Source organism: Triturus cristatus, chromosome 9 (assembly GCF_964204655.1).
Source record: "Triturus cristatus chromosome 9, aTriCri1.1, whole genome shotgun sequence".
In the NCBI taxonomy this organism is placed as follows: domain Eukaryota; kingdom Metazoa; phylum Chordata; class Amphibia; order Caudata; family Salamandridae; genus Triturus; species Triturus cristatus.
Window position 1 is genome coordinate 1097063317 of NC_140592.1, and position 25402 is coordinate 1097088718.

The 25402-nt window shown below is 46.1% G+C and overlaps 1 protein-coding gene across 2 annotated transcripts in view; it reads left to right on the forward strand.

The window, feature by feature from the left end:
- MAP4K5 (mitogen-activated protein kinase kinase kinase kinase 5) overlaps window positions 1-25402 on the forward strand; it is a 525125-nt gene that overhangs the window by 459561 nt on the left and 40162 nt on the right. For both annotated transcript variants that reach the window (XM_085626992.1, XM_085626993.1), the window contains one exon: window positions 2585-2677. In XM_085626992.1, coding sequence (XP_085483118.1) covers window positions 2585-2677 — 93 coding nt within the window. The remainder of the gene's footprint in view (window positions 1-2584; window positions 2678-25402) is intronic.

Here is a 25402-nt window from a genome sequence, read left to right on the forward strand (position 1 = left end):
AAGCACTGCCCAGAGGTATTCACAGTCGACTGATTTAATAGCCTTCTTCACTTTGACTAGGGCTATCGACATAGGCCGTCTGAATCGTTTTCTTCTTCTTTCTTCCAAATATAAATCTCTGCTGATCTCCATAAATAATACTACCAAATGCCCCTATAGGTCTGGACCCCAAGATCTTCGCAAAGACCTTGGTGTTACAGTTCAGAAGCGGATATAGGTCTATAGTAAGCTATGTGGGTTGGATTTCTGTCCTTTTTCCACAAAATGCACAAGTCCAAACTTCCAGACAGCATTAAAGCTTCAATAGAAAAGGGCAAAAATATTATGAAAATTAGACATGGGAGGCAGTCTTGACCTCTATCGAGGTTACTGAATATTTTTGACCTCCATGGTACTCCACCCCTCTAATTAGCCCTGCAATGTATTTTAGAAGATTTGGGCCCAGTAGATATGAGAGCGTTTCTGTGACTGTCTCATTCTAGCAAAAACAAACATTGCACAAAACTATCGTTTCTGGGACTAAGACTTGTTCTGGCAACTAGAGCCATTACTCAAAACTGGAGAAGACCTGAGTGTCGTCAAATGGAAATCAAGACTGTACCCTTCCAGGCTTCAGGTTTTAGCAAACTACAAAGCCTAAAACTGACCCTGGACATATCAAAAGTTGCAGTCTCGGGGCCACATGTGTGTCGGAGTGCCTGAATATAGAATTGATTGTTTGATAGGCCAGTAAAGGCACCTTTACCGCTGTGACCCTCCTGTATTGTGTATTTTGGAAAAAGTCGAAATTCCAGCAGATGTCGGTTTTGTTTGGGTCAATATTACAAATGCCAATAAAGTTTTCAGGGCATTGCGTTCTTTGCTGACAAGCAAATATTACTTTTTAGTCAATATTTTCAGTTGCTCCTACTTTCTTTCCATCTTGGCCTCTGTGAGCCTTCGAAGACATCACCACTGCTGGTTTGCACCTCTATTGATTTGCTTGGTCATTTCTGGAGGTGGCATCTCACGTACCTGTTGCTGCTCCCCACCATCACCACCAACAACGAAGAATTGATGAAAATATGGATTAAGCTGTGACGACTGTAAAGAGAAAGGAATGTGGAATGTGTGTCCATCAAAAGGAACACCATTGGGGGAAAAAGAACCTTGTTCCTTCAATATATGTGAAGCAGATCTTAAGCAGACTATATTGGTGTAAATCATACCCTGCACAAAATCATATTTTGATTTCATCTAAATGTATACTATTGAAGACCCAGACACATTGTAAATGTATCTGTTGACATCTGTCATGCAGTTTTCTTGTGCATGTCATTTTTTATTTGATATAGCTGGTTCTTGAATATGAGTTCTGGAAATAAATGAGCTTAGTTTTGGTAGAGTCGTGTTACAGAAGACGTTTGCAGCAGCCAGGCCTTTAATTCCTCAATTCATGCCCCTCTCAAATCTGCCTCTGGTGGCTCCTACTGCTGAAGGAGTCTTTCAGAAGAGAAGGATTGTGCAGCAAGAAGTATATATGAGAAGAGCAAGTTCCTTACCTTTGCTACCCCATCTCCTTGCAAATGCACCTTTCCTGTTATGATTTGCTTTGCTGTTGGGTGTTGTATTGGTAACGTTTGTTCTAGGTGCCGCTTGTACTGCAAGCCTCTGTAGGGCAGGAAATTAGGTGGAAGGGTGGCTGTGGTGCCAGGAAGCATCCGTTTGGTGCTCAAACATCTATTCTGATGCATTTGAGTGGTTTTGTTACCATAATAGTTATACTGCCCACTATGCTGTGCCCACTGCGTGATTAACGGATCCAGCCTGACACCCAAAGGTAGTTCATATAGGAGGCTAGAATAGGCAGAATCAATACATTAACAATAAATAGCATGTTAATTAGCTCCTTTTTCCCCAATCCTTGCTGTGGGGAATCAGCATGAAAAATCAGCAAAGCCAGCACCAATAAGGAGCCATAATACCACCCGTGGTAATGACGTCCATACAGATTTGCTTATGTCTCTCTCTCCACCTGGCGCTTAGACAACAGGGCTGAAATATTTGGATCCAGTCAGCAGCACGTCTAACAGGTGTTCTGAACCTGAGTTGTGGGATCTTTCTTAAAAAAAAAAAAAAGTATTCTGCTCAACATCTCTAAATAAAACATTTTTGGAGGTAAGCAACTTATTCTTCACCTCACTGTTTTTCCCTTTCAGTCTTTGTTGTAATTTACAACAATAGGGCAATAGCTTTCATACAGAGCATGTTATCACTTACAATGACAAAGGCTATTTTGGTTTACCCTTTGATAACTCTAGCACAGAATCTCTGCTAAGATTAACAGATTACTATATGATGTACTTGACTATTTCAAACAGTTATCTGTCTGCTTGGAAGCAAAGGTATCCACATATGCTAACACTTTCCACTGGTTGTAGATGTCTAACTATATTATTCTCAGCAGTAATTATCTTGGTTTGAACTAGGCATTAAGGCATGTTTAGTTTTTGTAAATGTTATATATTATTAAGTTAATATCAAATATGTGACATGCATATTAACCCTTGTTTCTTTAACATTTGATTTAATGATGGTTCCTAAGAATTTGTGAAAATTGTGACTCTGCAAGGAAGATTAAAACCAAGCAAAAGGTTGGCTTCTGAACTAAGTTTTGATTTCCAGATTGAATCTGTAGGTATGTTGAATATATTTGTCAACTACTTTGACCCAAAAAGAGTTTTATGAATGCCACGACTACAGTTGTTAAAGGAGCAAATAAAGATCAAACATGCCTCTCTTTTTTAATGAACGTTTAATTGGTGCCAAAATTCGCTTTAATCTGAAACACATCATTGCAGTCTGTTTATTGCCCTTTATAACCAATAACGTCAGCTCTGGGCACTTTTGCTATACTATTTTTCAATTGTAATGTAGGTAGCCTATCATTAAAATATAATGCACAATTTTGTCAGGGATGGTAGTTGTCTTCTCGTTAGTATTTCTAATTAAATCTGAATAATGTTGACAGAAAATATGTTTCAGTTCACAATCTGATTTGCAAACAACTAATGCTAATGATAACCTGCTAAGCCTGCCTTACCATGTTTACTTATAAAGATATACAGTGCCACTCAGCATTTGTCTTTTTTCGGATCAAGGTTGTATAAATTCTCCTTTATGTCATGCTTTCCTTCATATCCCAGGCATAAACTTCTTTAATTGGGGATTCAGTACAATTACATCTTAGAATATATGTGCTAAGTCAATTGTTTTCTTTTTAGTATGCTATAATGTTCAACCTTTTCAAAAAATATTTGTTGTTGTGTTTGTAGAATGAGTAAATAGTAATTTCTCAACAAATCCAAATATAGGAATTGCATATTTCAATATGCTGGTGCCACCAAAATTGAATTTACAAACAATACATACAGTCGGGTACATTGCAATGAGACGATTGCCCGTTAAAAGGTAAAGCCAGCAATATGTTATTAGCGTGAAATGTAACTTACATTTCTTACATTTTTGCAATTTTCTTTCACATTCCTAGAGCTAAGCAAGTTAAACCTAGATTCTGTCCATAAATCTTTCAGTCTTTTTGAGGAAGTTATTAACTCTGTATCAATTGGCATTGACTTGATGTTCCATATGTTATCTTCTGATCAAGACTCCTAATTCAAGTTGCTTAAAGTAACCAGGCTCTTAAAACGTCTTTGGAACAAGTTCAATACCATACCTTAAGGCAGTGGTTCCTAACCTGTGATCCAGGGACCCCTGGGGGTCCGCAAAGCCTATTCAGACGGTCCGCTACTGCTTAGAAAATTAAATAATATAAAGAGTATATAAATAAAGAAGCAGCACGTAAAATTAAAAAATGTTAAGACTTTATGTAAATGTGAATTCGAAACTGGAGGCTAAAAATGGATTTAGTATCCTCAAATAGATTTGTGGAAGCAGTGCAAGTGCATCAAACAAAGTATGGACAAAGAGTGGGCTCAATTGAATCTATAAAAGCCCCAACCTCCCCCCTCTCCCCCCAAATAAATGTTGATTTTGATTTTTCTTCAAAATTCGTTTGTGAATTAAATCAAAAAATATTTTTCAATTATGTATTTGTTTTGTGGTCCAAATTATCAAACATGCTGAGGCCATGACCCTCTGCATCCAGTAATGACCACTTAAGAACCACTGACTTAATGTGTACCTCCATGGGATCTTAACTTAGTGCTGACCAGGAAAATTGTTCTGGTGGTAGCAGTCACTCATAGGCTGAATGAGGAAAGCTTCAGCATCTCCCTTCATTTCCTCACTTTACCATGTTCTGGAAGAATAAAAGTGACAATAGGGGATAAGTACTCCTTACTGAAGGTAGTTAACACATTTCTCTGGCCTCCTGTGACTCCCAGAAAAACACAAAAAGCATCATAAACTGAGATAATTTCTTTGAGGAAATGGTCCTGCTCCTGGGACCTTTTGGAATTACCATGCAGTTCTCTGATGCCTGGCTATTCCTCTAAGCTGATTGTTTTATGTTATGGTTTGTTGATTTGTATAGGGCACTAATCACCTGAGAGGGTATTCAGGATCTTGGGGAAGGTGTGTGGTCCCAAGGTCCTTGTATGAAGAGCCAGGTCTTAAGCTTCTTACTTAAATCAAGAAGTGAGGAGGAGACTCTGATGTGTTGAGGAAGGTATTCCCATGTCTTGGGTGTGATGTAGGAGAATGAGTGACCTCCAGTTTTGCTTATGCAGATGCGGGGATTGTGTGAGCATGAGGCAGAGCGTAGGTGCCTGATAGGGTGGTGAAAGTGTATGCAGCTGTTCAGGTATTCTGGTCCTGTGTTGTGTATGACTTTGTATGTGTGTGTGAGAAGTTTGAATTGACTGCGCTTGTGAATCGGGAGTCAGTGAAGCTTCCTGAGGTGTGGAGTGTTGTGGGTCAGAGGTAGAGTAAGAGTCTTGTGGCTGCGCTTGGAATTGTCTGGAGTCTGTGTAGGAGTTGTTTGGCGAATCTGGCTTCGAGTGTTGCGTAGTGGAGCCTGCTGGTAATGAGTGCTTGTGTGACAGTCCATCTAGTGTTCTGAGGCAACCATTTGAAGATCTTTTCCAGCATTTGTAGGATGTGGAAACAGTAGGTGCACTCTGCATTGACTTGAGCCATCATGGTGAGCATGTTGTCTAGGATGATCCCTAGATTTCTGGTGTGGGTGTTGGGTGTGGGTGTTGGTCCTAGCTCCAACTGCTTAAGGTGGAATCCCATGGAGAAGTCTTGTTGCCGAATACCATTAACTTTCACCTTGTCCGAATTGAGCTTCAGGCAGTTGGTTTGCATTCAGTATGCTACCGTGGTCATGCAGTTGGGGAAGTTGCTTCTGGTGGTGTTTGTCTTGTTAATTTAGAGGGGATGAGTTGAGTGTCATCAGCATAGGAGATGATGTCTGGTGATCGGATGATGTTAGTGAGTGATAACATGTATATGTTGAAAAGAGTGATGACAGTCCCTGCTGGACACCATCGATCAGTTTTTTGGTCTTTAATTTGATGGGTGACAGCATGATCCTTTGGGTTCTTCCCGTGAGGAAGGAACAGATTCATTTGAGAGCGCATCCTTGTATGCCATTCTCGTGGAGTGTTCTGATGAGGGTGTTCTAAAAGACAGTGTCGAAGGCCGCAGAGAGGTTGAGCCAGAATGAGGGTTGCTTTCGAATTTCGTCGGTGGCCGTTATGAGTACAGTTTCGGTGCTATGGTTCTTTTCTGAATCCTGATTGTGCATTGTGTAGAAGATAGTGAAGTTCGAGGCGGGTTCTGAAGCTGATGAACATTCTGCACAAATTTCAACCTCGATCTGTCAATCCTGCGCAAGTTGAGGCCTTCTGTTAAGCCATGTTTGACACCTTCAGGATGGCTCTGATACCTTATGGGTACTTTCCAAGGACAGAGCCTGTCCATTGGGTTTTGTTGCTCAGGCAGCACTGACCCCCTCATGCCTTCCAACTCCGTGTCTCTAAAGACTCCAGCATTAGCACCTAAATAGAAGTCTGGGTCTGTGTCTATCCACAACATCTCTACAAAGCCGGTTTTAGTGCCACATTCAGAGACATTTCCGGTGGCTGATTTTATCTGGATAGAGCATCAAAAGGTCAGAACTTGCTCTGGAGAACAGTCTTCATAGGGTCCAGAAATGTTGCCAAATGGAGAAGTTATGCGGGTTTGACTAATTCGCCATAGCTTTGGTTGGTATGGACTATGGGGGCATGGATGATGAAAATTCAGAAACCTGCAATCGGCTCCCTCCTCCTTGCTCTGCAGAGTCTGTGGCCTAGTCCTTGGACACAGCTGTCTCGTCACACTGGCATGCTTGGATGCCATGTTCAAACGTTTTAGGAGACATCCAACACACTCTGATGGACAGTTCCTTTTGCTTGCAGCTTTTTGATGAAAAGGCCAACTCCTCACTGAGGCACTTAAGAACAGTAAAACTAGTTATTGGCTACTTGCTGGACCTGTTGTGCCTGTGAGGCAGTTCTATCAGTAATACAGAAATGTCAGGGATTTCTTCTAAGGAGCCAAGAGCTCAGTATTCCTGGCAGAGACAGCCCTGTCAGCGGGTGTAGACGCCTCCGCAAATGTATCACTCCTCCATGCTCTCCATGCTACGAAAACTGCGCTGATTGCTTCTTGTGCTTGTATTGAGTGAAATGTATTGTTGAGATCCACTTTCCAGCACGTATGCATCCTTCTTCCTGCCATCCGGACACATACATCTGTCTTGTTATGTTCGTAAAGGATCTGATCACCCACAGCAGTATGTTAGGCTCAAACACTGGACGACTTAGCACCTGTTAACCACTCTATCCCACACAACTGTTATCTGCTTGATCAATCACATGCAGGTAGTTCCTCAGGACACCACTCCCTATCAGGCTTTCTTTCTGTACCCTGTGGGTGAAAGCCCCCCCTCCCTAAGTTAAACTCCCTGTTTAGTTTGTCATCAAACCAGCTTACTGCATTAATAAATAATGGCAATAAATATTTTACAAAAGGTACTTTTGCCTGCTTAAAGTCTCTGGAAGCCCATTTGTATGAGCTTCCAACTGTCACCCAGAAGCGGAATATCTCTTTAATGAGCTGTGAATTTGCTCCCACAGCTGAGACACAGGGCTTGGATGTGGGGATGTCTTCTGTTCCTCTGACAGGATGACCATCTGGGCAGTGCCCAGGGACTTTACTATCTTTAAAGATGCCTACTATGTCACATGCAAATGTAACAAACACCTGGGTCTGAACTCTTCCTTTGCCCCCCTAGTCAACCAGACCACGTGGGAGAGGAAATTACCTGAACCGTTTTTGAGTAGTCAGAGGGGTTGCTCATTTCCATGGCCACACTTCTAGGGTGGGCACAGGAGCTCTGCACAGGGGAAACATTCTGCATCTAGGTTGCAGGTAGTGAGGGGGCACTGTGGGAATTTGTTGCAGTAGGGCATACAAGAATGCTGCACATATCGATAGGGTCACTTCAGGGAATTTATTTCCTATTGGTTAGGGAAGGGCCACGAGTCACCCCCCCCCCCAAACACAGGTTTGTCCTAGGCATAAATGTCACACCTGGCCACCCTTTTGAAAACAGTACTGGACCTGTGGGAGACAGGGAGAGGACTGGACCTGCTCCTACTTGCACCCAGGACAAAGAAGTGGATCCAATGGTCAGTTCGCTGACGATCTGTTAAGCGACAGGGATGCAAAAGATGCAAGAAGCCTACTTTCCTAGAAGAGACCAGCTGACCAATTTCAACTTGAAGTGCCCTGGACCCTGCTGGTGGCTTCTGGTGGAGGGATTCCTGACCCCCATGTACTGGAACCCATAACTGCTGTCAAAGTACTCTTCCTGCCTGAACTAAAAACATGTGGCTTAAAAACCTTTTACCAAATTTGTGCCTGGAAACCCGCCATGGGACCAGGACCAGCCTACCAGCCGATCCGCTGAGGATGCATCATGAACGGGCCTGATTTTGCCACAGCTGTGGCTATTTTCTTCTCCACAGCAGCACATTTTATTCAGTGGGTTCAACGTTGACATGCAACCTATGACGTTAAACCCTATTCAGCTACAACCTGCAGCCTTGACCCACTTAGGAAATCTGACTTCCAGAAAAGAGTCTAAGTCTGAAGGTAGAAAGCTTCACCGGACTTGACTACAAGTTGCATCCGATCGATGTTGACTACTTCCTGGACGCAAAGTCTGGACTTTTCCTGCTTGGAGCTCTTACAGCCTTTGTCAACAGCTTTACAACAGCATCAAAGAGCATCTTTTTGGTTCCAGCCTGCAGCCTTGCCCCACTGAGGACTGTACCTTCTTGGAAATGTTCTTAGTGTGAAATACTTTCCGAATGGGATCTATCTGGCCAACGCTCCAATGCAGTCAGCGTTAAACTTTAGCCTTGTCCCGGTCTAGAGCAGCCATTTGCCCGCAGTTGGCCTCTTGTGGTTTTTGGTTCTATTTTTATTTAAAACTTAAAAAAATGTTATCTGCTGTTCTCCATATTAGATTTTTGTTGTTTTGGTGTTGTTGTGTTAATTAAAATATTTTTATAAATTGGAGTGGGATTTTGTGTTGTGTTCTCAGTTTTTTTTGTTAACTGTGTTGGTACTTGTAAATGCTTTGCACATATTCTTAAGTTGGACCTGTCTGCTCTGTGCCAAAGCTACCTGGGGTTGAGCTCCGGTTTAAATTACTGAAACCTTGACTGGATCTAACAAGAATAGTGACATCCTGGTCAGAGACCTGCTCTCTCCCCCTGCAGCTCCGCTGTTAGTGCTGCTGCCCTGGTATTTGTCTGTCTTGGGTCTGTGTTGCCTGTTTCGTTTTGTGCCCGTTTTTTGGTCTATTGCCTGTTTAATCCTTATCCTGTTTTCTCCCTATTTTTGTGCCTGTGCCCTCGTTTTGTGCCCTCCTGCCTGTTTTCGCGGCCCGTTCTTCCCGCCTTTTTTCCCCGCCGCTGCTGCCCCACGGCCCTTCCCCCCCCCCCCCCTGCTGGTTCCCACTCCCGCCTCCCCTATTTAATAGCTGCTGCTGTTCAGCCGCGCAGCAGACGAGCGTGCTGACATCATTTCTTTCTTTCTACACCTTCAGACACTGATCCAGTGCTTTGCCTTGTTCTTCAACCAGACTTTTAATCCAAATGTATTATCTGTGCAAGGGAAGTATCGTTCCTTATAACCACAGAGTTCAAGCTGTGTAGGGACTGTCTCAAACAAATGTCTGAGGACGTCCAGGCATTGTTAATGTGCATTCTTTTTGACAAATCCTGCCGCCTTTTTGGTAGGGAAGCAGACTCAGTCTTGGAGCCTTTTAAGGAGAACAGAGCCACAGCATGTTCCTTGGGCCTTTCTGTTCCCATAAGGCAATTTTACCAACTATTTCAACTTCTTCATGGCTACATTAAAGGCTTCCCTTTCTCATCAACACCAGAACCATCCTTCTGCTCAACAGGCTTCTGATGGATACTTCTACCTGAAGATTTCCCACCTATAGAACAACCCCAGGCATCAGAAGCTTCAAAGCATGGCGGCCGTCAGTACCATAAGGGGATCTTATTAATCGGTGTGTAGGAATGATCCATCAAACTGGGAGGAGGGTTAATCAGTGAGGAATCTGGAGGTAACGTTTCCGCCAGAAACCTCATTACTGCAGGTAAGTAACTTTTTCTTCTGATAAATAGTTCTACCTGCAGATTCCTCACCTGGAGAACAGATTCCACAGCAATACCTCACCGAGGAGGAGGGTTGATGGATGATTACACCAAGAAGTCCTCGTGACCAACCTGATGAAGTGACCATCCCTTCTCACTTCGGAGTTGAGACAATAGTGTTTAGCAAATGTGTCAGTTCCCTTTTTTCAGTGCCTTAGATGTGGACCCAGAGCTCCTCTCCTGAATGAAATCTTTCCTCACAAACTGAAACTACGCAGTACCTTCTGGCAAAATACCCCTCCTCACCTCCCCCACCAAAAAAGGTCAGGGTTTAGGTGTTGCAGTGACTGTGAAGGGCAAATGTCCATCACAGATCCCCATGCCATTTGAGTTTGGTGTTCACAGCACTAAGTTGTGTTCTTCATGCCTCAGCATGAATCCCAAGGGCATTAAGAAGCATAAGGCAAACTTTATGGCTCGAGCAAGGGATAATCAATGTCACTTCAAGCGGCCTCATCGCTCTCAGACCCCTTTGACGTAATCTGAGAAGAAGCGATGCAAGCACAAGAAAAAGGAAAAAAAAGTGGCCTAGAGGTAGGTCTCCTAGATATTTTCCCTTTCTAACAGGACCCTCGTCCTCTGCGCCGGAGCTTGTCCCTATTCCTACAGAGTTTCATTCATACAGCTAAATTCATGGCCTTACCTTTTGATGGTTTTCGGCATTTTGGATATAAAGTCAGCCTGCTAAATAATATAGAAACTTTCACTGCTTTTGAGGCTTCAGAAGGGGATTCTCTTTTTGTCCCCGTCAGTCCTCACCTTTGCTCCTGCAGCAACAACAGCAGCAGAATCTGCTTGTCAGATAGTACAGAGGACGTGGCAAGGCAATGGGCTGAGGATCTACCCTGTAACGTTCACGTTCCTTTTCCTCATCCTCCTTCCCAGTGCCACAAGGAAAGCGGGTCTAGTTCCCTTTCTCAGCCTCACCCGAGGCCTGTGTGAGGAAGGGTGACCCATTTTCTATACACCTGGACAGCCATTACTGCGGACTGATGGGTCCTACAAATTGTAGAAAAGGGTTACTCTCTCCCCTTTCTACAGTTCTGCCAACCATCCCATCCCCAATCTTCCCCCACCTGACCATCTGTCCATCCTGCAGCAGTAGGAGGCAGCTCTTCTCAAAGGAGCATTGGAGCTAGTGCTCGAGATGAAAAAGGGCCATGGTTGTTACATATGTTAGCTCCTAGTGCCCAAGAAGGATGGCAGTCTCCGCCCTATCATGGTTCTCAGGTGCCTGAACTTTTTCCTCAAAAAGGAAAAGTTCAAGATGCTGACCCTAGCACACGTTCTGCTGGCATTGGAGTTTGGAGACTAGATGGTGTCCCTAAACATACATGATGCATACTTTCACATCCCTATCTTGCAGTCCCATCGGAAGTAATTGCAGTTTGTGGTGGGCTTCGTGCACTACCAGTTTGTGGTACTACCCTTTGGTCTGACATCAGCACCTCATGTCTTGGCGATGGCAATGGTTATGGCATATCTCATATGGTCGGTCATCCCCCATATTTTTATACCGGAGTTGGTGTTGCACCATCTGCAGTCAACAGCATCTCTGCTGTTCGACCTGGGTTTTTCGATCAACAAGCCCAAATTTCTGCTGTGGCCCTCCAAACCAATCTAGTTCATAAAGTTGGTACTAGACATCAATCTTCTGTACACCTTTCCATCTTTACAGAGGGTTAAAGATATCCTGGAAATTACTTCCTTCTTCCAACCAGATGTGAGAATTCCAGTCGAGAGTCTTGTGATACATGGGTCTGCTGGCTTCAAGCAGGCTCCTAATCATGCCCTCCGGTTAGCACATGAGGGCCCTTTAGTGGTGCCTCTGCAGCCAGTGACTGCAATACGAGGGAGCTCTGGCGTATTCCATCATGATCTGTCCCAGCACTGTAGTGGAAGTGGCTTGGTGGGGGAACTAGGCAAACCTGACTTAAGGAATGGCCTTTACTCTTTTGCCAGCCGTGGCTTTGGTAATAATGGATGCCTCCGTCCTTCTAGCATTGTGTGCGATTCGACTATCACTCAAGGCCATCCTCCCCTCCATTGCCGGTGGATCTGTCCATATTTTGACGGGCAACACAATGGCGATATCAAATCTCAAAAAGCAAGGGGGAATAGGGTCTCACCTCCTTTTGTCTGGAAGAATTGAGGCTGTGGTCTTTGGCACACTGCCAAGAGATCTAGCTCACCGCCAATCACCCAGCAGGGTCTCTGAATGTCATCTTGCAGGTCACAAGTGGAGTCTTCTGCTGGAAATAGTCCAGAACATCTCTGGCCAATGTAGCACTCCTTAGGTGGACTTCTTTCGTTCTTGGAAAATTATCAAAGCCCGCAGTTCTGTGCCTACCAGTATCCGTTGAGGGGAACCTTGGGGGACCGGTTTCAGTTGAGGTGGAACTTTCAGCTGCACCTTGCATTCCTTCTCCCCCAGAGTCCCCCCCACCCCTCCCAATACCCTTTATTCCTCTGGTTCTGAGGAAAATTAACTCAGACCTGGGCCCAAGTCCTTCTCATTGCTCAGGATTGGCTTAGAAGGGTGTTGAATGTAGACCAGCGCTTCTCCAAGTGTCTTCTGCAGTGACTGCCATTCAGGCCAGATCTATGTCGGGGGGAGTGGTTCTGCATCCAAATCTCCTAGACCTCCATATGTTTGGAGATTGAGCGGAAACAACTGAGCTCCTTTCAGCTGCCACCAGAGGTGGTAGATGTTATCTTATCTGTGCGTCGCCATCCCACTAAGATGGTCTATCCCGGCAGATATACTACTTTTTTGCATAGTATTGGGACAATGGTGTGGATCCCTTGAAGGCCAAGTTATCCCATGTGTTGTAGTTTACACCTTTCTGTGTCATTGGCACTGTGAAGGGTTATTTAGCTGGCTTGTCCGCCTTCATCTCTCTGCTGGATCATCCAGTCCCCAGTGGTCATGTGTTTCCTCAAGGGCTTGACTAATCTTTTTACTCCTACTCCATTTGTGGTTCCTCAATGAGACTTGAATTTGGTCCTTACATTTTTGGTGGGATCTCTGTTTGAACGTCTCCACAGTATCCTTCATATGTTAACAATCAAAACTGTCTTTCATTTTTTTTAAAGAACGTCTCCTAGGAGGGTCAGTGAGCTACAACCCATTAGCCGTCGCCCTCCTTTCACAACATTTTTTCCAGACATGTTGGTGTTGTGAGCCTGGGCTGCTTTACTTCACAAGGTGGTAACCCTCTTCCATCTGTAGGAGAGGTTGCTAAGGTTAGATCCTAGGAGAGCTGGCAATTACTACCTTGATCGCACCAAAGACCACATATTGGATGATCAGCTCCTCATTGGCTACTGTGGTGCCAGAAAGGGGAAAGAGGTCCAGAGGAGAACGTTATCAACATGGATAACTCTCTGTATTAAGACTTGCTAATCCTTGTCCAACAAAGAACTGCCTGAAGGGATCCATGCACACTCCACTAGAGCACAATCCACCGCTTCTGCTCTTATGCATGGTGTTCCATTTGGGGATATTTTCAAATCGACAACCTTGGCCTCCCTCCACACATTTGCAAAACTCTATTGTCTAGACTCTGAAGTGAGAAGGAATGATCACTTTGCCAGATTAGTCATCCAGGACTTCCTGATGTAATCATCTACCAACATTCCTCCTAGGCATTGCATTGCTGTGGAATCTGCTCTACAGGCAAGGAATCTGCAGGTTGAAGTATTCATTGGAAGAAAAATGTACTTGCTGTAACAATCTTTCTGGTGGATCTACCTGCAGATTCCTCACTGTCCCAACCGTTTCTCTGTTTAATGAATGATTTCTGGACACCGATTAATGAGATCCCCTTATGCATTCTTTTGATACTGCTAAAAGTTTTCCTGTTGACATTCTACTGTCTCACCTCGAAGACTTGGAAAAAAACAGACAGTAACTGACGTCAGTATGCCAGGGTGGGCGCTACTCCAGTTTGTCGAAGTAGGTCTTGCAGATAGTCCAGGAGGGCTATTCTCTACCCTTTCTTTCTTTTCTTCCTCTATTCTGCCAAATCAGGAATGGCTGATGGAGGATCATTTAAATCTGCTCCAACAGGAAGTTACGGCTCTCTTGGCCAAGGGAGCTATAGAGACGGTCCTGATTTCAGAAGTAGGCAGTGGCTATTTTTCCCGCTACTTTCTGATTCCTAAGAAGAACAAGGGGCTACAGCCCATTTTAGATCTTCGGACTGTCAATCTCTTCTTCAAAATGGAGAAATTAAAAATGCTCACTCTGGCTCAGGTCTTGTCTGCCCTAGACCAGGAAGACTAGATGGTAGCGTTGGACCTGCAGGACACGTATTTTCACATTCCCATCCTGCCAGGCCACAGGCGTTACCTGCGGTTCAAGGTAGGCCACGAGCACTTTGTTTACCCCTTCGGCCTTACCAGTGTCCCTCAGATGTTCACCAAGGTAATGGCGGTGGACGCAGCTCATCTGCGCAGGTTAGGGGTGTCAGTCTTTCCCTACCTCGACGACTGGCTGTTGAAGGCGTCCTCGCCCCAGACAGTTGTCTCCCACCTTCAGACTACGGTGAACCTTCTGCATTCGCTGGGGCTCTCTATAAACGTGCCGAAGTCACATCCGACTCCTTCTCAGACGTTCCCTTTAATCGGAGCTGTTCTGGACACTGTGCAGTTTACGGTTTATCCTCCCGATCAGCGAGTCCAGGATATTCAGGCTTTGATTCGGATATTTCAGCCTCTATCCTGGATTTCGGTGAGACTGACTCTGGGGCTGTTGGGCCTCATGGCCTCCTACATCCTTTTGGTAAGACATGCCAGATGGCGTATGCAGGCTCTGCTGTGGGACTTGAAGTTCCAATGGGAACAACATTGGGGAAATCTCACAATGTGATTCAGATCTCGGAAGGAACTGCAAAAGAACTGCAGTGGTAGTTAACGAATCACGATTGGGTCAATGGCAGACCTCTCTCCCTTCCCCAACCAGATCTCACAGTCCTGACCGATACGTCACTTCTGGGATGGGGCGGCCATCTGGGAGAGTTAGAGATCAGGGTACACTGGTCTCCGGCGGAGAAAGGGCTCCACATGAATTTACTGGAGCTCCGAGCTATTCGGTTGGCATTGAAAGCCTTTCTTCCCTCTATCAAGTGGAAGTTAGTGCAGGTGTTCACCACCTCCATGTGGTACTGCAACAAGCAGGGCGGAGTGGGGTCGTGGACCCTTTGACGAGAGGCTCTTCGTCTCTGGACATGGCTGGAACAGCAGGGCATAACCCTGTTGGTTCAACACCTGCCCCTTCGAGAGGATCTTCTGTCGCAGCAGCAGGGGAGGGTTATCCACACAAACCTGTCAATTCTGCACCTCCATGCGTAGAGATTGAGTGGTGACAGTTGATAACTTTTGACCTTCCTTTGGATGTCTGTAACGTTATTCTGGCAGCCAGGTGGCCCTCCACTAAGACGGTATATGTCTGCTGTTGCCAGAAAGTTATATTATACTGTACAGAAAGATCCATTGACCCTCTTTCTGCTTCTCTTTCTACTGCCTTTTATTAATTCTAACCCTTGCCCAACAGGGCTCTGCTTTGGGAACTCTCAAAGGTTATCTTTCTGCTCTAGCTGCTTTTTTGCGGCTGCCAAACCAGCCATCTCTCCAAGTCTCCAATTGTAAATAAGTTTCTAAAAGGGCTGGCTCAGTTATTTCCACCCACGCCCTTTGGTATGCCACATTAGGACCTTAATTTGGTCCTTACCTATCTGATGTTTGCTCTCGTTATGCCTTTGCACAATTGTCCCCTCCGGCTGTTGACCATCAAAACAGCCTTCTTAGAGGCAATTACATCTGCCTGGACAGGTGTTATCTTGCTCGCCTCCTTATCTTATGTCCTTTGCGGACAAGGTGGTGCTTCGCACCAAAGCATTTTTTTGCCAAAGGTTGTGACCCCATTCCATCTGGGTCAGTCCTTCACTTTACCCACCTTCTTTGCACCCTTAATTCCTCTAAGGAAGAGGAGCGGCTCCACCGACCGAACCCAAAAAGAGTATTGTCATCGTACCTTGACCGCACAAAAGAGTTTCGGGTGGATGATCAACTCTTTGTGGGGTACGTGGTTGCAAAAAAGGGAAGGGCAGTGCAGAAAAGGACCATCTCTCACTGGGTCATTCTCTGCATCAAGATCTGTTATCAAGAAGCAGCCCCCTGAGGGATTAAGGGCCCATTCCACCAGGGGAAAAGCTGCGGCTACGTCCTTGGCTCTGGGTGTCCCAGTTCAAGACATGTCAGGCAGCAACGTGGGCTTCCTTGCACACGTTCGCAAAACATTACTGCTTTGATGGCCAGGTGTGCAGGAACAGGCATTTTGCATGTTCAGTCCTGGAAGACTCTTTAGTTTAGGATATGGGTCCGCAATCCACCGCCAGGCTGGTATGGCTCGGGTATCTGATTCAAAAGTAAGGAATCTGCTGCTAGAAGTCTCTATCTGAAAGAGACACGTTAGTGATAGATTCCTTACCTTAGAATATCCCCAGGCGTCAGACTGGATCTGGAACGTTTTTCTAGCAGTACCCCGCGTCAGTAGGTGGCGTCCTGCAGCTCCGTGACCGTTGCTGGCTTCAAAAGCACCGAGATGACGTCACGGAGACTACTTAGGCGCCATGCGCGCTGACGTCAGTTCTTTCTTTGTCCGCACCAGCAAGCGCAGATCCAGATAGAGCACGTACCTTAGTCACTTTTTGACTACTCTTTTGAGACTTTTGTCTCATCTTTTTTCTCCTGGTGCACGTAGGAATGCCTGGATTTAAGTCCTGTGGGGCCTGCCGTCGCAATATGTCGGAGGCAGACCCCCACGATTTTTGCCTCTACTGCCTGGAGCCCGACCATGACTCCCGGTCCTTCCGGGACTGCTGGCCATGGCCCCGAAGGCCTTGAGGGAGCGACGCCGTAAACTACTGGATGTCCGGCACTCGTCCCAGCGCCGTTCCAGGTCCAGGGACTGTTCCCGGGAGTGCTTGCTGGGCCGCAGTCGTCGCTCCTCGGGCTCCAAATCTTCGCCCTCAGATTCTGGTAAGCGACGACATAAAAAAAAAGTCAAAGAAGCGTGTTCGCTCTCCGACGTCCCCCGGTCGGTCCTCGGATGCGGACGAGGGGGACATGGGTTCTGCCCCTGCGGCTCCTTTGGAGCCTGGGAGTCCTGCGACCTACTCGCCTTACCCGGGTCCACCGGCGACTCCCGAACAGGTGCAAGAATTTCTTGCAACCATGGACCGCCTGTTTAGGCCTCGGGCTCCCGCCGGTGCGCCTTCGGGCCCCGCGGTCCGGTCTCCAGATCCTGTTGGGCCGTCTCCGGATCCTGTTGGGCCGTCGGCGGATCCAGCTTCGGCACTACAGGATCCTATGCCGTTGGCTCTGACCCCGGCGCCACGAGGTCCGGCGCTGCCGGCTCCGGCCCCCGCGCCGCCCTCGACGCCGCAGTGGGTGCCGTTAGTTCCGCCCTTCCCCCGGTTCCAGGACCATTTTGTTCCAGCCTGGGACCCGCATTGAGAGACGGTGCCGGCCTGACCCCTGCCAGCACCGTTCACGGCACCTTATGTCCCTTCCCCGGCTCTGGCTCTACAGCCACGGCCGGTTCCTCCTGCAACGGAGGGGGAGGATGACTGGGAGGGCTCCGAGGACCCTCTTGCCCATCAGTGTGACTCTACCAGGACTGGGTGGACGATTTGGAGGACGCCGGCGACCTCAATGTCTCTTCTGACCCGGGGTTTGCCTCTCCCCCGCCTACCATGGAGGAGGGTGCTTCCTATACGATGGTGCTCCGTTGGGCTGCTGAGGTCCTAACCTCGATCTTCCTACGGTGGCCCTCAAAACTAATCTCCTCACTGGTGCTCCAGACGGCGTCTACCTCATCGGAGCCACTGCTCCCCTTCAGCGACGCCCTCACCGACATCCTGTTGGGCACTTGGTCGCGGCCGGCCAAGGGGGCCCCTGTGGATAAGAATGTCGCCAGGCGTCACCGCCCGGCGCCTGGTGACCCCGCGTTTCTGACCACTCATCCCACGCCTGAGAGTCTGGTCATCCAGGCCTCAACGTCGCAGAGTGCCTTTCCCACGGCTCTGCCGGATAAGGACTCTAAGAAGCTGGAACAGTTCGGTAAGCGGTTGTTCTCTTCGGCCAGCTTGGGGCTGCGGTCGGTGAACACCACCTGCTTATTGGGCCGCTATTCTCACGCTGTGTGGGATACGGTTGCTCAGGTGTTCCCTCAGTGTCCTGAGGAGGTCCATGCTGTGCGTTCCCAGGCGGCTGCTGAGGGTAAGGATGCAGCTAAGTTCACCATTCGGTGTGGTTTGGACACCGCTGTCTCGTTGGGCAGGGCGATTTCTACGACTGTGGTGCTGCTTCGCCACGCCTGGTTGCGATCTACTGGGTTCTCCCCCGATGTCCAGAGTTCTCTCATGGACATGCCCTTCGATGGCACTCGCCTGTTTGGCCGACAGTGCACTGGAGCGTTTTAAGGACTCGCGGGCCACGGCCAAGTCCTTGGGTCTTTCCACGAAGAGTCCAGCTACTCCTGGTTTTTGTTCCTTACGTGGCCAAGGCAGGGGCGCCCAGGCATGTCCCTTCAGCAGCAAGCCTGTGCAGAACCAGCCTCAGCGCAGACACGACTTCCGCAGGGGCGGCTCTGGGAATCAGCGTGGGGGACAGTCTACCTCCGCCCCCGCTGCTTCTACCTCCAAATCTTCCTAATCCGAGCTTTGTGGAGCACCCCAAGCCAGTGGGTGGCAGGATTCGTCATCACCTCCCCCACTGGCATGCTATCACATCGTACAAGTGGGTGTTGCAGATCATCCGCAAGGGTTACTCTCTTCCCTTCCAGTCCACCCCTCCAGCCATGCCACCTCTGTATGACCGCATGTCGGGGGAACTCTTGGCGACTCTCCAGCAGGAAGTTGCAGCCCTCTTGGCCAAGGGGGCCATCAAATGCGTCCCTGGGCCAGAAGTAGGGAATGGTTGTTATTCCCACTACTTTCTGGTCCCCAAGAAGGACAAAGGGGGTCTGCATCCCATCTTGGACCTCCGGGACGTCAACCGCTTCCTCCGGAAGGAGAAGTTCAAAATGCTGACTCTGGCTCAGGTCTTGGCTGCCCTCGACCCTGGAGACTGGATGATAGCGTTGGACTTCGAGGGTGCATATTTTCACATTCCCGGCCTACCGGCATTGCTTGCGGTTCACGGTAGGCCAGGAGCATTTTCAGTTTGCCATGCTCTCCTTTGGCCTTACTAGCGCCCCTTGGGTGTTCACGAAGGTGATGGCGGTGGTCGCAGCTCATCTGCGCAGGTCGGAGTGTCAGTCTTCCCATACCTCGACGACTGGTTGTTGAAGGCAGGCTCGCCCCAGGCAGTTGTCAACCACCTTCAGACTACTGTCGACCTCCTGCATTTGCTGGGGTTCTCCATCAACGTGCCAAAGTCGCACCTGAGTTCCTCTCAGAAGCTCCCCTTGATTGGAGCGGTTCTGGATTCGACACTGTTTCTGGTTTATCCTCCCGAGCAGCGAGTCCGGGATATTCAGGCTATGATTCCGATCTTTCAGCCTCTGTCCCAGGTTTCGGTCAGGATGACCCTCAGGCTTCTGGGCCTGATGGCCTGCTGCATCCTGCTGGTGACACATGCCAGATGGCATATGCGGGCTCTGCAGCGGGACCTGAAGTTCCAGTGGGCGCAGCATCAGGGCAACCTGTCCGATCATGTCCAGATTTCGGAGGGCACTGCATGACAATTGCGGTGGTTATGTTATGTTAAAAGATTTTATAAAGCGCAACAGCTGCCTCAGCTAAGAGGCGTCCCGGCGCCTAGCAACAGAGGAGCAATACTCCTAAAACACTATAGGCCTACAAGGACGGGAACAGGAGTGTCTTGATTGCTTTCCTAAAATGGAAATAATTAGTAAGCCCTCGAATATGGACTGGCAGAGAGTTCCACATAATGGCCGCTCTGTTCCGGAAAGAGCGCCCACCTGCACGGACATTTCTCACCCGGGGGATCACTACCAAACATTGTCCCATAGATTGTATAAATATACTTAACAGTGGATATGCTATGAGGACCTGCACATCGTAAGGTAAGTGCTGTAATGCAATAGGTTATTATTGACCGTTGTATTGGGTGCTGGCAAATCACCACATACTCATCCACCAAGAGTAATAGTCATCTCAAAGAATACAAAATTCCCAAGATGTTACAATTTGTCAAAAGGCAATGCAGCACACCACAAAAGTAACATACACCCCACAACCAATCTTATTTCCGGGTGTAGTCCGTTAATTGTAAATATTGTTCAAAGAACACAATCAATATCCGTTCTTGATATCACTGGATATGTAATATTTATTCGGTAGTAATCATACAGGTGTCCAATTTTCACAGCGCAGCCGACGCGCGTTTCGCCCAACGGGCTTTCTCAAGGCTGCATATATACAAGAGAAAAGAAAAACATGGTATCTAATAATCTGTACGAACAGATGTCTAACCAATATTATCAACTGTACTGCGCGTACAAAGCAAAGTCATTATATTTAACATACAAGCATAATCAAGGATCTGTCATATAGTTTAACACATTCAAAAAAGGGCTCCAGGGGAAAGTACCCTCAAAAAAAGGAATGCTCCCCTAGAGTGAGCGATTTATAGAGAGATAGGTCCCGAAAGGTTCCCCAGATGGAAAGGTAGTGAATGTAAAAAACACCAATGAGTAACTGTATCCTGTATCCTTGAGTTACCCAATTCAATCATGTGCATATCACCGATATATACAGTGAGTGTTAATGGGGGTGCCCATGTTAGATACTGAATCAGCCAAACGAGGGGGACATGCCCGTGAGGTGCTCCGGGTAAATGTATACGAGGTGATAAGGTCTCACCTTGTACAGTTCAATATCTTGTTCGTAAATAATATGTGAAGTTTGTAAAATCTGTAAGAAAAAATAATATACCAGATATATACACTGGTGATAAACTGTCACGATATCTGACACACCGTTTATCGAGACGTTAGGTATTGCTTACCTAATCTTAACAGCATAGTCCCGTGTATTTTGTATAGAGTGGCTTAAGTTGGACACTGTCGGCGTTTTCGGCAGTTGTAATAGTATTGAAGCAATAAGAAGGACCAGGATCCGCCCCCTCTGAAACGAGTATATTACAAAGACACGTAATCACTACCATGTTCCGTACAAATCATTATCACAACGAATCTAATGAGCGCGTATGCGTCTAGGATTCGGTATTCAAAGCCCAGAAATTAGCGTTGAGTCAGAAAGTGACCATGGCGTCGACAATGTTAGTTACTCCGTACGTATTCTTAATATTTATCGTCCTTAGGTTTGCATTATGTGTGTTAAAAACGGTATTTAAATAAGCAACAGTATCGCTCCTATAAGCCCAGCGTCTCTAATGTCTCATAATAATTACCAGATAGCATCTGTCCCGGTACGAAGAAAAATGTATCCGTGGCCATTACGGTGTGCATAGTTGCGCTAAGTCAGCTCGTATTTTACAAAGATCGTAACATATACAGACCCGTGTAACACTCACCTTGCTACTGTAACTAGTTCTCTCACAGTATCTGGGTGTTTGTACTCCGAGTGCCTCCCGCCATTGTCGAAAATAAACGCGGAGCGTGAGGTCATGAAAATAGAGAGTGGACTAAAGAATTAGGTGGTCAAAGTTCACTTTCATGGACTGGCGGCCATATTGGAACGATCCAATATGTATGTAATAACATAAGTATGTCGTGTATCTAGACATGTCACACGTCTCTTAATAGGAACGTAATTGTAAATTATCATAAATATACTATTTTTAACAGATAAGAACCGAAATTTTATATCCACAGTGTTGTTAGAAAAACCAGAAGTCCTAATGTTATGTGATGAATGTTTGAAAAGATAGAAATAGAAAGGACAGGTAGCAGCAGGTCATATGGAATAAGAATCCTGGAGCCACAACATACGTCAAAAATACTGTTCTGTAAAGCATGAAGTCCGAGTGGTCTGTTGTTACATCATTAGTACATGTTCAATTACGAAACATTAACAATTAGGATCAGCATCAGTCGAATAATTTCCCAAAACAGACAATCATAGTTATCTCTCATTGTACATAAAACATTAACTTATAAAAATTCAAATAGCTCCTTATCAATGTTAATACCGTGTTCCACTGCTCTAAGGAAGATGATCCATTTACATTCATTCTGTCTTAAGACACTCACTCTATTGCCACCTCTCTGATGTGGCAATATCACCTCAAGGCCATGAAACGTTATCCTGATCAGTTCTGTATGGTTATGTAAAGTATTGAAATGTGAGGCTAACGGATACTGGGTATTATTGTTTCTGATAGCCCTTAAATGCTCTTGTATCCGTTCCTTAAGTGGTCTGATCGTACTACCTACGTAAATTTTCCCACAAATACAAATAATACTGTAAATGACAAATTTGGTGTTGCAATTGATAAACCCATTGACTGTATGGGTTTTTTCAGAATTATATTTAAAGGTAGTTGTCCTGTTTAGCGCAAAGGGGCAGACATTGCAAGTCCCACATTTAAAAAACCCCTTTGGTTTAGCTGGTAACCATGTCATTTGAGCAGTTTTTGGGATAAAACTGGGGCATAAAGTTTGTCTCAGAGTATTACCCCTTGCAAAAGTAATATTAGGTCTGGATCCCACCGCCTCCGAAATCTTTTCATCATCTGTCAATAAGTGCCAGTGTCTTTTCAGAATTTTAAATATTTCAGGACTGGCATTTGAGTAGAGTGTAATGAACCTAATAGTTCTTGTACCACATGGCCTTTTGTTGGTTTTGGTGCAGCCCTTCAGCAAATCTGTTCTTGTCATGTTGTTTACACTGTTTCGTGCCTTACGGATATCTGATACTTTATATCCTCTGGCCAAAAATCGTTGTTCAACTGTGTTTAATTCCTTCTCCAATATTTGTGTATCGCTGCAATTTCTTTTTGTGCGGATCATCTCCCCCAAAGGGATTGCTTTAATTTGTGATGGTGGGTGTGCGCTGGTGGCATGCAGGACTGCGTTGCATGCTGTGTCCTTTCTGTATGGACGTGATATTAGTTTATTCTTATCAACTATGATTGTGATGTCAAGAAAATTAATATGTGTGGTGCTTTCTGTTTTGGTAAAAGTTAAGTTGAAGGGATTATTGTTTAGATACTCAAAAAATTCATCCAACATTGCCTTTGTGCCTGACCAAAACATAAGTATGTCGTCTATGTAACGGCCTAAAAAAAGGACATTATCCGTTAATATACTGGGGCCCTTCTTCCAGAGATGATTGAGCTCAAAGTAGCCCATATAGAGATTGGCAAATGAGGGCGAAAATTTTGCCCCCATTGCCACACCTCTAATTTGTCGGTACCAAGCATCATTGTGAATAAAAATGTTGTTTTTCAACACCAATTCTATTAATTCCAGTAACATGACCGTATGTTCCAGGTATTGTATAGACCTAGATTCCAAAAAATATTGTGCTGCCAGGATTCCCATATCCATGGGTATACTTGTGTAGAGGGAACACACATCCAAGGTGACAAGATAGTGTCCCTCTACCCAGTCCACATCCGAAATCTTGCTTAACACCTCTGTAGTATCCTTTATGAACGATGGTAAGTTGACTACCAGTGGTTGTAAATATGAGTCAATATATTCTGAGATACGCTCAGTTGGGGATCCGATTCCCGAAATGATTGGCCTACCCGGGGGAAAGGGTGCATTTTTATGTATTGTGGGTAAGACGTACATGCACGGTATGGTTGGTGTGTCATTGTAAAGGTATCTGAATTCGATATCTGTAATCAAACATTTGTCTTTCCAAAATCGTAACGTGTTGCATATGAGTTCTTTGGTGGTATGAAGTGGATTATGATCTAGAAGTTGATATGTCATATCGTCATTTAATTGTCTGTTTATTTCAGCCATGTAGTCAGATTTATTCATGAGTACCACATTACCTCCCTTGTCAGCCTCCCGGATGACAAGGGAGGGGTCATTTTTGAGATTGAACAAAGCCTGTTTTTCCTCCCTTGATATGTTAGTTGGGTGATATATTCTCTTCAAAAGATATTTGTCTTCTAATTTGTATAGATCTTTAAAGATATTATGCTGGAATCTATCTATCAAATTATGACTTGGCATTTGTGGTGTAAATCTAGATTTGTGTCTCAGCCCACTGTCGGAACTGGCAAATGTATCCAAATCTAGATCCCATAGATTGAAGAGATCGTGTGGGAGTATAAGGTAGAAGAAGATCAGACAGAATTTGGGGGGATGTCAGTTTCAGGAATTTAAAGGCAATGCAAAGTGCCTTAAACTCAATTTGCCTGGCTACAGGTAGCCAGTGAAGGCAACGGATAGCACTAGTCACTGGACAGGTTCTACGCAGGCCCAGGAGAGATCTTGTGGCCGCAATCTGGACTCTCTGTAGCCTCTGAATTTCGGATTTATTTGCTCCTAAATATAGCGAGCAAGCATAATCAAGCCTTGATAAGATCAGGGCCTGAATAATGATCTGCCTGGTAGTAGCGTCGAAGAAAGCCAGAATAGATTTGAACCTGCGCAACAGACCAAAGCAAGTACCTGCCACCTTTTTCGTCTGGATCTGAAAATTAAGTGAGCTGTCCATCCAAACCCCCAGGTTCTTCACTACAGGCTTGGGGGTAGGTGCCGTACCTAAACTCCCAGGCCACCACAGATCACTCTAGCAACCATGGTTCCCTCCCACCAACAACACATCTGACTTGTTGGAATTCAGTTGAAGACCGTTGGCGGTCATCCACTCGGCGACTGCCGAGAGGTCGCCCTGGAATTTCCTGGCGTCCTGCTCGGGGTCACCCGAGAGAGCCACCACCAACTGAGTGTCGTCGACATAAGAGACCATGGTCAACCCTCTGCCAACCTCCGCCAAAGGTTGAACATAAAGATTGAAGAGCAGGGGGCTCAAGGACGAGCCCCGAGGAACCCCCTGACCAATAGGTAAGGTGCCAGAAGCAAAAGGGGGAGCAACTACCTGAAACGTCCTATCGGCCAGGAAGGAGGACAACCATCTAAGAGCTAACCCAGAGACTCCAGCCTCAGATAAGCGATTCAGCAGGATGACATAGGACACCGTGTCAAACGCGGCACTGAGATCCAGAAGGATCCGTGCCGACGTCTGCCCCGCGTCTAAGGCCGTCCACAGATGTTCAGTCACAACCAAAAGTGCTGACTCCGTACTGTGGCCGGGCCGGAAGCCATTTTGAAAAGGATCAAATCTCCGATGTACAGTAAAGAAATCCGTAAGAAGGGAGGGGATATAGGCCTCAGTAATTTTCGCAACCCAAGGTAACAAGGAAATGGGGCGAAAACTTTCAGGTTTATGGGGGTCTAAGGAAGGTTTCTTAAGCAACGGAAGGACCCTGGCCTGTTTCCAGGCCCTGGGCACAACCGCTGCACTCAGAGGCCCATTGATCACCATTTCCAAAGGGTGGATAATAATAATTGATAATATTTTTTTTAATTGGTCAGGCTTCAAAGGATCAACAGGAGAGCCTGACTTTACCTTGGAGCAGAATGTCACTAAAAGCTCTTGTGTTATGGAAGGAATAGCTTCAAGGACCCCATCGATGGGTTTCCAAGAGGTCTC